Consider the following 18,557-nt stretch of genomic DNA (forward strand, 5'->3'; position numbering starts at 1 on the left):
ATGAATATTTTTGTGTATGTAGCCAAGGTATAGGTTGGTTAGGGTGATGACACAAGGAATCATTGCCCAACAAACTATGAAAGCTGTATGTGTTTGTGTGTGTGTGTGTGTGTGTGTGTGTGTGTACACTAGCACACATGTGCATGTACATGACTATACCCAAGTGCACACATGTGGGAACAGAAGTCCACATTAACTCTTCCTCTGTCACTTTCCACCTTATTCTTTGAGGCAAGGCCCCTCACTGAACTTGCACCTCACTGATTGGCTGCACTGCCTGGCCAGGGAGCTTCAGGCATCCTCCTGTCTCCATTTCATGGCACAAGGACTATAAATCCATGCCTCCATGCCTGGCTTTTGTTTGAGTGCTGGGGTGGAACTTAGACCCCTAAGCCTGTATGGTCAACACTGTCCCAACTGAGCCATGTTACCAGCCCCAAAAGAGATGTGCTCTCCATGAGAGGAAGTAGTCACCCCACTTGTGCCCCCAAACTCCATCCCTACACTAATCATTTCTCTTGGTTACGATGCCTTATGACTGTATACAGTGGGAAGCACAGCTATGACTTTCCGTGGGCATCAGAGGGTCATTCATTTCTCTGGCCACAGTTCCTCCATGAACTGAAACTAAGACAATGACTTTGCCTTCCTTCCTGAGCTATAGTAAGGACTAAGAGACCTCAGCTGAAAGTCTCTATTTTAATGCCAAGGGGGGGAGGGAGAGTTCAAAACTATCATGTCAGAAATCTGATTTTTGTATACAGTATAAGTTCTCTTCTCTCCAGCCACACGTCTGACTTGACTCCTGCCACATCAAGGCATGTCTAACTTGTATCGTTTATTTATAGAAAACGTTGTTTTTACACATACTGTGGTCTCTGTGAGCTGTTAGATTTTCTCTACTGATGGATGTGCCCTGGGAGATGAAGTTGCCCACGCACCTGTCAGCTGATCTGTCCCCATCCCCAGTTCCTTTTTCTTTTGAGTCTCATGACTCCAGCCACACCAGGTCAATGGGGTGGAACTGTCACCACGTTGACTTAAAATCTCCCTTTCATCTGTGTATGGGTAATAAAAAACTGCATTTTCTGGTAACCACACAGGTCAGTCATCCCGCTGGTGATTTGGTGAGTGCTCATTGAAAGGAAACAATGGACACCAGAGAAAGCAGAGGTCACCAAGCCCTCTCCTGAGGCATCTCCAAGTTCATGGTGTTATCACACTCCACATGGCTTCCTGGGGAGCCTTGTGAAAGAGTGGACTCAGACGTCAATATCAGGCTGCATCTGGCCACAGTGTGACCAGATCAGATTTAACTGATCTTTGCAAAGACGAGATGACTCCCAAATAAAACACAAGCTAAGACTTGGACGTGTTCCTTAACGGAGATTTAATCTTGACTGCCCTTACATATGAGAATGAACGTGGGCGTTAACCTTTGCTAGAGTGTCCTCGTAACCTGTTTTGCCGATACCAAACTAGTTTTCATGAATAAATAGTTTGTGTCTGTAGTGAGTTTGGTCAGATGCTGCTTGCGTTGGAATGCTAAATACTGGTCCCTAAAGCCTAGTTTCTTTCCCACAAATAATCCTCATGTAGACCCAAATGACACTATGTGACCTTGCCACCCAAGTTATTAATGATTGGTTAACAAGATGCCTGCAGTCTATAAGCAGAGTTGAGATAGGTAGGATTTGGGGCTCCCAGGCTTAGAGTTCCCAGAGGAGAACCATGAAGAGGAGAAGAGGGAGGGAGAGAGAAGGAAGTCATCCTGGGGTAGGTGAGTCATAAAAATAAGGCCGTGAGGTCTAGCCATTTGGAGTTAAGAGCTGCCCAGATGGAACATGGCAAATTATAAAGTGGGGTTATCAATGGAGAAATAGATTCTAATAGCATAGAGGGTAGATATCTGCCCAGCATCTGTGCTGATTAAGGCTTATTATAAATGTAAAAGTTGTTCATCTTTTTTTCGGGAACTGAATGATCAAAAGCAGGGTAGAAGCCCCCAGTTGAGATTAAATATCTCCACATCATGTGTCCGTCTATGTTCCACAATTCGTAGGCCTGGATCCATTTGTATCTTCTAACACAGAGTAAAAACTTCAAGAACAGCTTTGTCAGTAAACAGACAATAAAACCCCTGAAACCAAAACAACAGGCAAAATTCACAGAAGCAGCTTCTTCCTGTAACAGGGGTTCTCCTAGTGAGAGAGACTTGACGCGTGGCTTTCTGAAATCCAACGATAGTGCATGTTGGTACAGCGTCTGCCTTCTGTTCTGGCTAAACACCCCTCCCCAGCATAAACAGCAGGGGCCTATTCCGTATCTCTTTTCTTAAGAAAAATGTGCTATGATTTTGGTTCCTCAATTCCTAAATTGATAATTACATGGATTTACATAAATGGCCCATTTAACACAGCCAAATTGTTTCTAATAAGGCGTAATTGTGTAAAGTGTCCCAAAGTTCACATTATTGCTTGTTGGCACAACTGAGAGACAGCAGTGCCTTCATAGTGGTAATGCTTGTGATCCGACAGACATCCAAGCACGGAAGAGTGAGGGATTCTTTGAATTGGTGAGTAAATGAGGAATGGATAGGGGCTGGCAAGATGGCTCAGTGGGTAAGAACACTGACTGTTCCTCTGAAGGTCCTGAGTTCAAATCCCAGCAACCACATGGTGGTTCACAACCACCCATAATGAGATCTGACACCCTCTTCTGGTGCTGTCTGAACAGCTACAGTGTACTTATTTATAATAATAAATCTTTGGGCCTGAGCAAGCAGGGTCAACTAGAGCAAGCAGGGTCAACTAGAGCGAGCAGGGTTGACTGAAGTGAGCAGAGGTCCTAAATTCAATTCCCAACAACCACATGAAAGCTCACAACCATCTGTACAGCTACAGTGTACTCATATACATAAAATAAATAATTTTTTTTTAAAAAAATGAGGAATGGATAGGAAACTCAACAAAGAGAAAACAAAGGTGTGTGTGTGTGTGTGTGTGTGTGTACCTGCATGTGTGTGTATGTACCTGCATGTGTGTGTGTGTGTACCTGCATGTGTGTGTGTGTGAATGTGTGTATGTACCTGCATGTGTGTGTGTGTGAATGTGTGTGTGTGTACCTGCATGTGTGTGTGTGTACCTGCATATGTGTGTGTACCTGCATGTGTGTGTGTGTACCTGCATGTGTGTGTACCTGCATGTGTGTGTACCTGCATGTGTGTGTGTGTGTACCTGCATGTGTGTTTGTACCTGCATGTGTGTGTGTGTACCTGCATGTGTGTGTGTGTACCTGCATGTGTGTGTGTGTGTACCTGCATGTGTGTGTGTGTGTGTACCTGCATATATGTGTGTGTGTGTGTGTGATTCCTATGCATATAACCCAAAAGACTGTGACCAGGAGCCACACAGTCTGTCTTCAACATATCACCATTATTATTTCTGCCTTATAAATGTTCTAGAGAAATTGAATTCAAGAGTTTGTGGTGGATGTTGCTGTTGCTGTAGACTGGGTATCCTATACCCCAAGTGCCTCAAATACACCATGTGGCCAAGGATGACCCGAATTTGCCTTCCAGGTGGTGGGACTAGCACCTTCAGTTTTATGCAAGTACTCTACCCACTGAGCTACGAGCCCAGCCCCACAGGATTAGCTTTAAAGTGCTGCTTTTGGTTAAACAATAAATGCGCACTTTGAAAAATGGGAACTTGTTTTTAGCATCTCGAAGGCTTTGTTTAGAAAATGTCTATGCAAAGAACATTATACAAACATTGAGGGGCAGGCCTGGGGGACATTGTCAGCTGTGATCTGGGTACACTGTGTAGGCAGGCCTACATGAAAACCCCTTTCCCCGCTTCATGTGCCCATGCCACACGTTGTCTAAATCCTATTTATTCACTACATGTTTCATTTTGAAAATCTAATAGCGTTTTAGTTTTCTAGCTATGCTGCAATCTCTATGCTAAACACCTATTCAAAAATAGATCTGTTAGGTGCCAAGTTATACTTAAAATAATTTATCAATTACTATTACTCTTGGGCTAGCAAGAAGGTTCAATATCTGGAGGTGCTTTTCATACAAGCCTGATGACCTGGAACCTGCACGAATGTGTAAGGAAGGCTATGTGGTGATATGTGGCCCTCATAAAAAAGTGCTCTCATGACTTGTACCGGCACACACACAATAATAACAAAGAAAATAGTACTCCCACTTACTAGCCATAACTAAGCCTTTTAAATATTTCAAATGTGTTACAAAAACAGCGCTATTTTGGAAACCAAAGGAGCTCTGGGTATAACTATGTCTTCTCTGAATTCGTGTCTACTTCCTCAGCTCGCTCCTCCTGTGAGCATTACCCTGAAGGCTATGCAGTGAAGCTTAGTCTCAGGCACTCAGTAGCTATGACTGTGTGACAGCAACAGCAGATCGTATAAAAGGCCAACCTAGTTGTGTCTACTTGGAATAAATGGGGTACCACAAGATAATCCCCTGTGGTACCTAAGCATGTTCTTCTACATGTTATTCACCGTGCTAATGGTAGTTTCACACATACACACAGAGTCACACACATACAATACACAGATATATACACTCACATACATGCAGCACACATCCTACATACTCAAACGTACACTCATATACACACTCACACACATACAACACACACCCCACATACCACACAAAAATACACACTCTTACACACACACACAATCCACACAACCCACACATGCATATACATACACTCACACACATGTAACACATACTCACACACAATACACACACACAAAACACACACTTGCATACACAACACACACATATACGCACTCACACAGAAAACACACACACAAACACACACACAAACACACACACACACATACACACATACACACATCAGGAGTAATAGAATCTGCTAAGAAGCTTGATGCCCTCCTCCCTAGAGCTATGGTTAACTGAGAGCAAGAGGAGAGACCTGCATCTCTGCTCTCATCTTGTGTCTACACTCCGGGTGCTAATGCAGGAATAACTTCTTAGCCCTTCAACCCAGGCAAGTAAGATGTCCTAGGATGACCTCCTGCTCTGCTGAGGCAGTTACCGGGTCAAGGGTAAGTATGCACTCTCCCTGGATGAATGGGTTAATAATTTAAGGGATGAACTCAGCAGGATGGACCAGCATGAAGGATGTGATGAGAGCTGAGGTAGGTCTGTGAGGGCGGGACCATGGGACTAATTAATTCCTTATGGCTTCCTGGAGCTGCTGAACCACGCTCTTGCCTTAAAACCTCTTGTAACTTTTCTTCACTGAATATTTGGAGAAAGCACCTCCAATGAACTTTAGAGCAACTTGAAGGTTGGAAAAGGAAGCAAACACAATGACAACAACAACAACAACACAGTATTCGTAGAACTATAGGAAACCAGAGTTGACTGAGCAATGTCTCCTTCCCCCTCCTCAAACACCCTCACAGAGGTAAAAAAAAAAAAAAAAAAAAAAAAATGACACCACACAGGCACCATCTGGTCAACCGTGTGACCTCTCAACCCTGTGTTCATTACTAGCTCTTCAGCCTCATGGACTACCCAGGGGTTGGAGTGGGTGCCTGATGTCAGCTGGGCTCTGCTGCTTCCCTCCTGTGACTCGTTCTGCTGTGGGATTTTATCCACTCCTCTGACTTAAAACATCTCTCCTCACCTTCTTCCATGTTCCATGACACCCAAGCAGCACCCACTGGAGCACCACTTGACAGGAAGGCAGGAGTGGAAGGACACTACCTCTCCCTCACCTCCTAGCCATATCCCCACTTCAGGTTTTACCGAGTGAGAGCATGTCTTGACGGCAAAGCAGCTCTCTTCTGAGAGGGTGCGTGGAACTATGCAGGAGAATGGATCCACCTCAAATTCTCTCAGACAGCTTAGTGATTCAATATGGATTACAATTCTTAGAACCTCACCCCCATCCTGCACATACAAGCAAGTAGGGAGTGTGTGTGTGTGTGTGTGTGTGTGTGTGTGTGTGTGTGTGTATGTGTGTGTATGTTTGTGTGTGCTTGTCTGTTGTGTGTGTGTGTGCCTGTCTATGTGTGTGTGTTTGTCTCTGGGTGTTTGTGTGTGTATATGTTTGTGTGTTTTTGTGTGTATGTGTGTGGTTTTATATGTACATGTGTATGTATGTATGTATGTATGTATGTATGTATGTATGTATGTATGTATATGTGTGTCTTTGTGTGTATGTATGTGCTTTTATGTGTATATGTGTATGTGTTTGTGTCTTTGTGTGTTTGTGATTTGTGTCTGTGTGTGTCAGTGAGTGTTTATGTATGTTTGTGTGTGTTTGTGTGTATGTGTGTGTTAGTGTATGTATGTATATCTGTATACATATGTGTCTTGTGTTTGTGTATTTGTGTTCTTGTGTATGTGTGTTTTGTATGTTTGTGTGTGGGTTTGTGTTTATGTGTTTGTGACTGTTTGTGTGTGTAAATATGTATACATGTGTGTTTGTAGCTGTGTGTGTATGTGTATATGTTTGTGTCTGCATGTGTTTATGTGTGTATATGTGTGTGTGTGTGTGTGCATGTATGTACATGTAGAGGTCAGGGCAGCCACTCTCCACTGTATACTTTGAAGCAGGGTCACTCACTGAACCTGAAGCTCATTCAGTCATCTAAACTGGCTGCCCTATAAACCTAAGGCATCCTCCAGTCTCCATCTCCCTAGATCTGGACTTATGGAGATGCCTAGCTTTTTAGGTAGATGCCAAGAATCGAACTTGAGAATTCCTGGTTACAGCATCCTTGGGGTCCTGGCTCATAGTCATTCCCATGTCTTTGAAAGTTCAGGGTTCATCTGAAAGAATCTCCCAACCTCTCAATGTTCCTTTGCTTCCTCAACAAAACATGTTTTCCTTTTCTGTACTTTGTCTTAGATAAGCTGAACTCTGAACTGAGGTGCCATGCTTAGCCTTGAGCTCACTAATTATTCTACATTTCCCTCACACACCCCACTCCACAACTCCACCCTGAGTGGCCTTGTCCCTTGCTCCTCCTTTAACTCCGCTCACTGCAGAGCCTACTCTAGCCTGATTTGTCACCTCACAGGGTTTCTCTCTAGAGCCCTCCCTCATGACACTCCACCTTTCTTCCTCTTTAGCTAGGCAAACCCTGCCCCAAGGCAGTCACTTGCTGTGCCCTCGAAGTGTCTGCTCAGACACAGACAGAACAGACTGGCCATCTACAGCCTGAAGGTGTCTTCCCTTGGGTCAAGCTCAACAATTTTTATCACCGTCCTTTGCCAAAGCTCATGCCCTGTGCTGCTCATCCCTTAATCAAGCTTTCTTCTTATGTGAAGTTCTCTCCCTCACCCTTCATGCCAGTTTCAGTCACACACAGACAAATCCCCTGACTTTAAATTGCACTGGCTCTTTCAAATACTTCTGTGTAAAACTGAGAAGCAGAGAGTACACTTCCAGTGACTAGAATGTTTAGTCCCAAGACAGAGTTAGTCCTAAGGAAAGAGCAATTTTCAAAGTCTTAATCACCCAACTGTATAATCTCAGGGATGATCTGAGCCCTCATGTTTCTCCCCGCTACCCGTATTAGCAGCAAAGCTGTACCTCTGCTAAGGGAGCCTTCTGAGCTTTGAACCTTCTTGGGGAAAGTTCCCTAGCCCCCTCCCCCTTAGTGCACTCCTAACCTCTCTTGTATAACAGTTTGAAGAGAAGATAAAGACAAGCGACAGGAAATTAATTGCAAGCCACTAAGTTTGAAAGGCCCAGGGGCTTATGGAAGGGTTGGGGAAAGGGAGAGAAGTCAGAGGCCACACTGTGAGTGCTCTCTCTTACCGCATGACAAAATTTGCTTCATCTATTTGACGGCCACAGCCACTCATCTTCAGAATCCCACCGTTTCCCACCACCGCACATTTCTTCAATGGCAGCTGCAAGGGGGTTGCCTAGCAACAGAAAACAAGGCGGGTTTTCACTGCAAAGAACACACAACTGCTCTGAAATCATTATCGACAGCAGACCCCGAGGAATTTGAAGGAAGTCCCAGCAGGGCAAAAAAAAAAAAAAAAAAAAAAAAAAATATATATATATATATATATATATATATATATAGCTGGGAAACAAGCTGGCCTGTTTCTTCTGGGGGNGACCCCGAGGAATTTGAAGGAAGTCCCAGCAGGGAAATGCAAAAAAAAAAAAAAAAAAAAAAAAGAGTATCAGGAAGAAGGATGTCGCTGATTTGCTGGGAAACAAGCTGGCCTGTTTCTTCTGGGGGGGGAAAAAGAATAAAACAAAACAGAAACAACAAGGAAACATCCCTAGAATACATTTAAACGTAACATTCTTTTCTCTTTCTCAAATTGACTGAGCACCTAGCACAGGATGTTTGCTAGGGAAAGCAGAAAAGTCCAAACTAAACACAGGATTGTTTCTAAAGCCATCAAACAGGACGTAGAGTCAAAGGAATTCTGTTTTCCTGTGTGATTCCAGTGACACAGCAGCCATTCGTTCCCAGAAGGTTTCTTTGTGTGTCTTAGGCTAACTGCTGGGGAAAGCCAGAAGAACACAGAAGTCTGAGGTTTCAAGATTCACAGTGAGAAAAATGAAGAGAGTACGGGGTGAAGAGAGTTCGAACTTCGGCCATAAACTAAACAGTGCCACGAAGGTGCTGACTTTGCTGAAGAGAAAGCCATGCCAACTGTGGCATGCCACCAAGAAGGAGTAGGTGGTTCTGTGCCCAAGCACACAGACAAAGCTTGTCACTTGAAGAATAAGAGGAGGGCTAGGGAGATCATTCAGTCAGTAAAGTGTTTGCCCAGCAAGCATGAGCGCCTGCGTGTGAGCCACACTTGTGCTCACACTGGATGTGACTGTGTGTACTTAGAATCCCAACATGGAGGGGGAGTGCCAGGTGGGGGAGGGGCAGGTTGAAGACAGGGAGATCCCAGCATTCACCAGCCAGCCAGAATCATCAGCTTCAGAGTAAGTGCAGTACACTTCCCCAAAAATAAGATAGAAACTAACTGATAAAGACACACAAGGTTGACCTTTGGCCACACACACACACACACACACACACACACACACACACACGCATGCATAAACAGAGGCAATAATGTTTGCTGGAAGAAAACGAACACCCTGGGTGGTTCTGTATGGAACTCAGGAGCCATCAAGGGACAGGTGACTTGTGTCAAACCAGACAACATGTGACTTTCTCCTGTAAATATCCAGCTAGACTGCAAAGAGGATGCTCTGTGTGCCCAAGTGCTCCAGCCTGGAGCACTATTTATAGCGTCAGGGAATATGGAAACCCATAATAGCCCCTGAGAGTGAAATGAATCATTTGGCCCCTTCTAGCTGGGTCAGCAAGAACTGCCAGGTACCAGGGCTCCTTGAAGTGACTGGAACAGGACACAGTTGTTGGAGTTCTTGGGGAAAAGACCTTGTAAACACACGACTAGTCTAGGAAATGACTAGATTGATAGGCCATGCTGGGTGAGTGGTATACAAATAACACAGACTATACCAAAGATAAAATGGAATTAGCTCACAAATACACAGTAGCAGGTTCTTGCCTAGGCATGAGGTAATAACTCAACCAGGAAAAAAAATTCCCAAGAGTCTCTGCTTTCATTGGTAGCTGAAGGAAGCAATTAGTCTAACATGGGAAGATTTTATTCCCTCGTCTCTAGTAGTAAAATGAGCAGCTAGAGCTACGTAAATACTGGTGATAAATATTGGTGGTGTCTGAAGCGTAATGCTTAAGTATTTGCCCACTGGGAGAAAAGATTGCCTGCATTACCACTGCAGTGATCACCCCAATAAACGTCAGAGTGGGGTGCCTGAGGAGAGGCTGTCAGTGGAGAACAGCTTCACTCAGGACAACATATACTTCTCTTAGTCATTCCTCAAAGCAGCATTTGGAATCAACACTTGAACCATGGTGCTGTCTATCATCAGTGAGATGGAGAGCTAGGCTCTGATGCTCATGTAGGCTGGCATGTATACCCCACCAATGTTTGCTGGGACCCGTGAGCGGCAGAGACCAAGTACAAACCATGTACCCTTGAAACTCACACTGTGCTGGAGAAAATAGAGAAGGGTGAAGGAATGTGGAAAGATAAACAGTGGGACAGACGGTGAGGTGGTCTGTGGAAAGAGACAGGGGATTGGCATGAGAGAGTTTAGAGACTTCCTGAGAGGAACTGCAAGGTCAGCAGGGTGACCAGCCACGCACACAGGAAGCCCTGAGCAGATGTGTATAGGACTTGAGAATGTGTGAGCATAGACCTGGGTAGGTCCCCTGGTGCAAAGACCCTGAGGAGGGAACATTCCTGGGGTACGATAAAGGGGGGAGAGCCTCTTTTGTCTGCAGAGGAGGGGAGGAGGAGGGGGGAACTGGGTAAGTGAGCCAGGTAAGGCACCATGAAGACAGTGGTTTTTATTCCAGGATGAGAGCCAAGTCTACAGAAACAGCCAGAGAGGTAGCGTTATGATCCATGCTGAAGTGTGAACAAGCTCAACCGTGTCTGGGCAGGGAGGAGCCTGCAGTGACATCCGTGGAGTTCAGTGACCTGGAAGAGGTTGACAGAGGTGAGGAGAGCGATCAGTTCTGGAGGGATTCCGGAGGAAGTACCAAGTAGATTTGCTGGTTTTCAGTGAGGAAGTAAGGAAAGAAAGCAGAGGAAGAAAGGACTGAGGGAAAGGTGCCTTAGTCTTCAGCATAGGACTGTGTTTCCTGCACTGAGAAGATCCCAGCAGGGGTGAGTCTGGGGGACTGATTAAAAGCCCTGTCTTGAGAAAGTCAAGTGGCTGCCAAGTGGCCTTGTCCAGTAGGTGACCGAGCAGGCAGGGGCCTGGGTCTGTGTGGAATGAAAGGTGGAGAGGGACCAGGTATTTGGATTAAGAGCCGAGAGTCAGAACAGAACGGAGAAGAGGTCTTAGGGAGCCTAGCAAAAGGAAGGCAGTGACTGAGAAGGAGGGAAGAAGGCCAAGTGCTCCTAAAAGATGAAGGGCAATAATGCTGAACCTGCCATGGGGCTGCGCAACAAGGAGGCCACAGGTGTCCTCGACCAGGAAAGGAACAGCAGTAAGAAAATTGACCTGAGTTTGCTGGCGTGGAGGAATATAAACGTATATCTACTCAGATGTAGAAAAGAATAACATATACCAAAAGAAAAATGATGTCAATATGTGAATATACACTGTAAGGGTCTCACATAGCCATGCAGTGATCGGTAAGCCAGGGGAGAAATTCCAGACACCCCCTACTAATAGTAGGATTTATACAGGCAAGCTGCAAGCCCCTTAGTTGTTAAAGGGGAGACCCTGAGGGATAGAGTCCATTTTGGCGGGAGGCACGACTGCAGGAATCTTCAAACCGAAAGCATGAAGAGAAGAAAGCGGCAGGTAGGGAGAGGCTGAGAACACACAAGCTGGCCTCCAGTAAGGCCGGGTCTCCAACAAGGCTGTGCCTCCTAACTATCCCCAGACAGTGCCACCAACTGGAGATGGAGGGTCCGAATGGCTGAGCCTATGGGGGCAATGTCGTTTCATTCAAGAGTGAATACAAGTGACCCTTCTCCTGCTCTTTCTAGGTGGAAAGTGGAATTTCCAGCAGACAGACCAATTCATCTCCAGACCCGAAGAACAAGTCCTATCACTCGCTAAACTGAGGGTGATTTGCAAAGCCGACCAGGGTCTCGCCTGAGAGGCCCCACACCTTACCATCTTCCACACACTGCACCACCTGGCCTCTTTCTAGCTCTGGTAACTAAGTTCTGTCTTTACTCAGCAGCCATTGATGAACATGTATTGTGAGCTGGAGCTGTTAAGAAAGCTGGGGCACACCCAGTTCCTACAGCTTATATCTAGCAGAACACAAACCAGGCTTTAACAAAATGGCGGGACCAGACAGAGTGCTGAGGCTAAGACGTGCGTGGCTGAGGCACTGAGCAGAGGGTGGGACTCCTCATCCAGTAGGTAGTCCTCCAGGGACTTAGTAAATGGATGCGAATGGAAGTCAGACTCTCTGGTGTTCGCACCGGGAACGAGAGTGAAATACTTTTGAAGACTAGGAGACCTTTTCAAAAAGTTATCTGGGCTGTTGAACTTGTGCTGTGGGTACAAAGTTCCCTCATGGTGCTCTGAGAGAGGTCCGAGGGCAACTCTGTGCCTTTCTTTCTCTCCTTCCACCTTTAGGTGGGTTACAAGAATCAGACTTTGGCCACTAGGTTCGGACAGGAAGCGCCTTTAACTGCTGAGCGATCTTGCCGCCCTTGGAAGCTAGCAGATTATGTCAGCAACAAACTCCAACAGCCAACTGTGAAAAATATTCCTAGCTAAAACCTGACCTGTGAGGAGAAAAAAAATCCATTAACATCTAAATACCTAAGCCTGGGGACTTGTGCCTTCACAGTGGAGAACACCCCTAAATGGCTTGATAATTAAGTGGATGAAAAATTGCTAACCAGAGTCATTCATAAAGTCAGGGGCATTTGTCCTTCCTCCTCTGCCTGCACTATCTACACAGGAGAGCAAGGTCGAGGACCACCCAAGCCAGCAGCAGGGCCAATGCCATGACCTCCATTGCTGGTACAAAGTGGACAGTGCACCTACTCACAGCTCTTAGACACAACAGTTGTTATAACAAGTATCCTAGTCGAGTTACCATTTCTGCAATGAAACACCATGAACAAAAGCAAGCTGGGAGAGAGGGGTTCATCTGGCTAACATTTCCACATCACTGTTCATCACTGGACCAAAAATGCCAAAACAGAACAAGAAAACCACAAGGAAACATGGCGTTCATTCCCTGTTGTTTCCGTTGCTCTCCTTGATGTCAGTTCTGCTTCTCTTCGCTCCCAGTTGGCTGGATTTTGCTTTCTAAGACAGAGTCCACTATGTTATCCAGCCTGGCCTTCAACTCATGACATTGATTCTTCTTCCTCCTCCTCTTCCTCTCCTCCTCCTTCTTCCTCCTCCTTGCTTCCTGCATCACTTTCTAGTTCCTCTTTTAGCTGTGGTTCAGACCCTTTCTTTGTTGCCCCTTCGTAGGGTGGATATCATAACTACTTAGGAACCAACACCATTTTAGAAGTTTGAGACAACCACGCTGCCATAAGTGGAGGTTTGCTGGTTTCCTTATAAATGGAACATCAGGTGGAACTCTCTTAGTGAAGAGTTGATGCTAATTTTCACACCACACAAAGGGGACAAAGCTGGAGGGAAGGGTTCTTGCTTTTGTCAGTGGTGAGAATAATGAGGTCCTACTACTGTTATTTATCTGTTCAGTCCACTGTTTCCCTCCAACCTCTGTTCTCTTTGATGGCAACAGAGAGCAAGCTCTCCTTGCCAGTTACAAATTAAAGCTGGGAAAAAAAATCAGGATTCTATTGAAAGAGTGACTGCCAGCATTAGGTAAAGAGCTGAAATCTTGTCAGACAAGTAGAAGTTTTGCTTTGCTAACCTTATAAATGACCCAAAAGGTTGTCACCACCGTGTCAACTGCTATTAGTCACCATGTCAAAACATATGCCCACATTTCTTGATGAAAATTTCAGGGATCTGACCATAAAGACATCAACACACACGTCACTGCACCCAGACTGGTCATTTCTCTGTCCCCTCACCTACCACTGGAGATGGACGCCCACACTTAATTATACTTCACCCACACACATAATTTAATTTCTTGCACATATGTTAATTATACCCTCAACCTAAGCATCCAAATATACCACCTCCTTTCTTCACATCTAATTATAGCCCCCTCTTATGGATGTAATTACACTATCATCCACCCATCTAATTATGCCCCCTCAACATATCTAATTGCACCGCCCTGTTCAAGGACCTAATTATATTGGAAGCAACACAACAATTAAGCCCCAACCTTCCACCAATATCCCTCAGATGCGTACAACTGTGTCTCGTACCCAACTGCTTCATTTCTTCAACTAAGGATGAACGAGTTTCCAGAAGGAAATCCCTAACAAGCATGGTACCCACTGGCCAGGCAAAATAGGCACAAATTAAGTCAAAGAAACCCCAGCTCCTTCCAGGAGGTAAAGTAGCGTGCATTTGGTTTTTTTCAGCCACTTGACAAAGCCTTTGGAAGTCCAAATCAATTTCAGTTGTGTTCTTCCTTTGCATGTGTAAGCATTTTTGTGATGAAAAACATCTAGTAATTAGTTCATTTATTTCAAGGAAAATGCTTCTTATTACCGATAGTTAGTTATTGAATTCTTTGTTGAACATTACCCCAAACTTTCTCTAGGGATATGAAAGTACTGACTATAGAATATTTGCAGAACAGTTTTGCAATTATGTAAGAACGATTTCACAAAAATGTTAATTCTAAGATTTGTACTCTCCTCTCTGCTAACAACATTGTGATTTCGATATGGAAAGTCAGCATTATGTTTTCTACAAAGCACGCAAACTTTGGAAATTGAATGAAGTGAATATTTATATGCTGTTACTTGTGTATGTATGTGTGAGAATGTGTGTGTGTTTGTGTATGTGTGTATGTGTGCATATGTGTATCTGTTTGTGTATGTGTATGTGTTGCATGTGTTCTGTATGTGTGTATGTATGTGTATGTGTGCCTGTATTGTGTGTACATGTATATGTATGCTTGTGTGTCTGTATGTCTGTGTGTGAGTATGCATGTGTGTCTGTTAGTGTGTGTTTGTATCTGTACATATGTATGTCTATGTATATATGTGTGTGTTACATGTATGTGTATGTACGTATGTGTGTGCATGTGTGTCTATATGTGTGTATATGTCTGTGTGCTTGTGTGTCTGTCTATGTGTAAGTGTTCATGCATATGTGCATTTATGTGTGTGTATGTCTGTGTCTGTGTGCATGTGTGTGTGTGTGTGTGTGTGTATATGTGTGCACATGTGCTTGCACATTTGAGTATGTATGCTGTCCAGAGAGCTCTAAGAAACCCTCCTGCCTCTATCTTCCTGGTATTGGAATTACAAGGAAATAGTACACCCAGCCTTTAGGTGGGTGCTGAGGATTGAACTCAGGACCTCTTTCTCACACGCCCATCATTAAGACTTTGTCCATGAAAATTTGTTTTTCAAACAACTAAAAAAAGTAACACTTTGAAATTTTGTATATTCGACTTCATTTGTTAGCTCAGGATATAACCCCATACGGTTTGGTTCCATGCGACTGTTCAGAAGATTTTAGGAAAATCTCTCAGTCAATGACAAGTTAATTACTTAGTGCTGTCATTTCTGTCTCCCAAATGGCAAAGCAGTGACTGAGGCTGGATCTTACACCATGCCTGTGTGTGGCCACATTTCAAAAGTCATCAAAATGACTAAAGTTATTATTTTCCTCATGGTGTAAGGAAATATGAAGAGCACAGAACATTTCAAAAGCAGCAGGAAGTTTTCCCCACAGCAGAGCTGAGAGCAGGAAGGAGTAGCTCGCCCATTGCAGCTAGTCCCGCCCATTGCAGCTAGTCACGCCCATTTCAGCTAGCTCCGCCTATCGCAGCTAGCCCTGCACTTGCACTGACATCATTAGAAGAAGCATTAAGAGGTTCTTCAAGGAAATGGAGGGGTACACCTTCCTGTTAACGCAGCAGGTCTCAACTTGTGGGTTGGGGCCCCTTTAGCAAACCTCTGGCTTCAAAAATATTTACATTTCAGTAGCAAAATTATAGTTATGAAGCAGCAAAAGAAATAATTTTACGGTTGGGGGTCACCACAACATGAGGAGCTGTCTTAAAGGGCCACAGAGATAGAAGGGATGAGGACCACTGTGTTAGTGAATGTCGCCCCTAAACCTCACCAACCTGCACTCGACTTCCAGCTTTACGGCTCCTCCCACTCTCTTGAAGCACAATCCCTTGGGCTTCTCATTTGTGTGGGGCTCACTCCATAAACTCCGAGGACTGAGGCGTCATATCAGAGACCAAGTAGTCAACAGCCACTGCTTTAGTTTTGTATGAGCCAACAGTGCCTTGGCACCATGGGCTAGAAATGGAGTTGGTTTCTGCTTGGTCTTCAAATCATTTCCACATCTACTGCCTCAGAGGCCCTTGAGTTCTTCCCCTCAGTGCAACTAAGAGGACACACACACACACACACACACACACACACACACACGAGGGGGCATTACTGATTACATATAAACGGCCTCTAGTTCATCCTATAGCAAATACTCAGTCCCATCCTAATTCCTCCAAAATAAGGCCTGGTATAAGACAATCACTCTCAAGCTACAAGTCCCACCATGTTCCCTAACACAGACCTTCCTTCACTAAGGTACCCAGAACCCAACACCAGCATCTTTTGTGCCCACATGGCCTAGGCAGGTACCCAGCACCCCAATTCCCCCCTCTCCTGTTTTCCTTACCCCATCCTCTACCTATAGGATTGTTTCTTTCGCCCTTCAGATCTGCAGGTACTGTGCCAGACAGGCTATGCTCACAAGCTCAAGGAGCACTTGACAATGCGAGCAGATTAGATGCAAGTTAGAATTCATTTATGCTCAATGAGTCATGAGAGCTGTGTGTCGGAACCGCGTGCGTGCATCGGCTCGTAAATCTATACGGAATCAGATGAAATCATCTCCTCAGGACTGCAGAGAGCTTAGGGTGTACTGTCTGTTATTTTGTCTCAATCTGGAAGCATCTGTTGATGTTTCCAAACAAGACACTTCATGGAAATCACCCCCCTACACACAACAAAACCATCATCCAAGTATAGGCGGGAGGACACAGCTGACCGCAGACTGGGTGCCTGTCCCTGATTTCCTGTCTCCTCGCTTATTTCTAGAAGCAACCTTGCCAACAAAAGGGACACAACAAGACTCTCCTTCCATTCCCCCATAATCAAGAACTGCAGATATCAAGTGACATTCAACTAAGGACATTTAACCAATGTTTGTTGTCAAGCCACCAGCTACTGGGCACTGCAAACAGCTAGGTCGAAGGTCCCTGACCTCTGGCCGGCTGTTTGTTCTGTTAAAAGGTCATATGAATTAAGAGTTCCATTTTGTCTTCAGCTATAAATAGCATACAGTCAGTCAGTAGCACAGTGGATTGCGGTTCACAGGTGAGACTTTGAACTAACAGTACGAAGATCAATTGCCTACTAACTAAATATGGGCACTAAGAAAAGAAAGCAAGAATGATTGTCTTGTGTACAACTATTTTACCTATTAAACCACAAAGAAATAAAGCCTCACTTTAGGAAGGATTCTCCCAGTATTTCCCCAGCTCTCTGAACAGCACTAAAGGGAGTGGAGCTAACTCCTGAACATCCTTTATTCTAGGAAGGTTTCCCAAACATCACCGGGAGCTCCCCTGATAAGTCTCCAAGCACATAACACAGGGAGCCTCTAAATTTCGCACCAACAATCCTATGTCAACTTACTTCATTCTGCCTTATAGACACCTTCTCTCCCTTCTTCATGATATGATCTCCAGAAACTGTGCTAATCAGCGCCAATAGTTATGATGCATGTTTCTGATACCTGGGCTGGCTAGATTTATATCAACTGGACACAGGCTAGAGTCATCTGACAGGAGGGAACCTCAACTGAGTAATGTATCCATAAGATCAGGCTGTAGGCAAGCCTGTAGGGTATTTTCTTTATTAATGTTTGATACAGGAAGGCCCAGCCTATTTACTGGAGGTGATGCTACCCCTGGTCTTGGATGCTACAAGAAATCGGGATGAACCAATGAGGATCAAGCCAGTAAGCAACATTCTTCCACTGTCTTTGCTTCAGCTCCTGCCTCCAGGTTCCTGCTTGAGTCCCTAACCTGACTTCCCTCAGTGAGATGGAGTGTGACCTGAGAGTCATGAGATGAACTAAACCCCTTTCTTGTCAAGTTCGTCTTGGTTAGTGTCTTACCTCAGTAACAAAAAAGTATGAATACAGCCTCACTTTCACACTGTTGAAAAGACCTCTGGGTAGAGTTTAAAAGTTGGAACTGTCCCATAATATTCTTGTATAAAACCAATCAGATATTTCCCAAACTCTCATACACATCGCTGTCAACTGGACTAGAATTAATATCTTCATTGGTTGACTGGGCAAGACAGTATAGAGGTTCCTCCATCTTGAATTCTTACTGAGGCCATTTCTGGCTCAACTAGAACTCAATCTCTTTGATGGAGAATCCCACGGAAAACCATCCAACTCTGTTCTAGGAACCCAATGTCAAGCAGTCCTAGATAACTTAGCTTAGCTTCTGTTAAATTCTTGTTTTTGTGGAACTGGCTCCAGCGTCTGTTAAAACTGCTTGCTTCAAGCTGAAGTCGTCCTGCAGCTGCTCAGCAAGATGCCCAGATGTGGTTTCTGCCTTTAAAGACCCTGCATTCTGGACACTTGGGGCCACATCTACGTCCGCAAAAAACTTGGGTGTGGTCCTAGCTGGCTGGAATAAAGGCTGTCAGCTATCTATAAACTGTGTCTGAGCAGTCCTCTCTGGTGTGCTACCCATAACAATGATTCTCCTCCCTCTCCCTCTCCCCCTCTCCCTCTCCCTCTCCCTCTCCCTCTCCCTCTCCCTCT

General features: G+C 44.8%; 1 protein-coding gene across 3 annotated transcripts in view; it reads right to left on the minus strand.

Annotated features, from left to right (window-relative positions):
- Positions 1–18,557, minus strand: part of St8sia1 (ST8 alpha-N-acetyl-neuraminide alpha-2,8-sialyltransferase 1) — a 116,721-nt gene that overhangs the window by 32,918 nt on the left and 65,246 nt on the right. For 2 of the 3 annotated variants that reach the window (XM_029535083.1, XM_021190775.2), the window contains exon 3: positions 7,839–7,948. The exons of the other annotated variant lie outside the window; for it this stretch is intronic. In XM_029535083.1, the coding sequence (XP_029390943.1) occupies positions 7,839–7,948 (110 nt within the window). The remainder of the gene's footprint in view (positions 1–7,838; positions 7,949–18,557) is intronic. 3 annotated transcript variants of the gene reach the window in all.

Source organism: Mus pahari, chromosome 2, assembly GCF_900095145.1.
Source record: "Mus pahari chromosome 2, PAHARI_EIJ_v1.1, whole genome shotgun sequence".
Taxonomy (NCBI): Eukaryota; Metazoa; Chordata; class Mammalia; order Rodentia; family Muridae; genus Mus; species Mus pahari.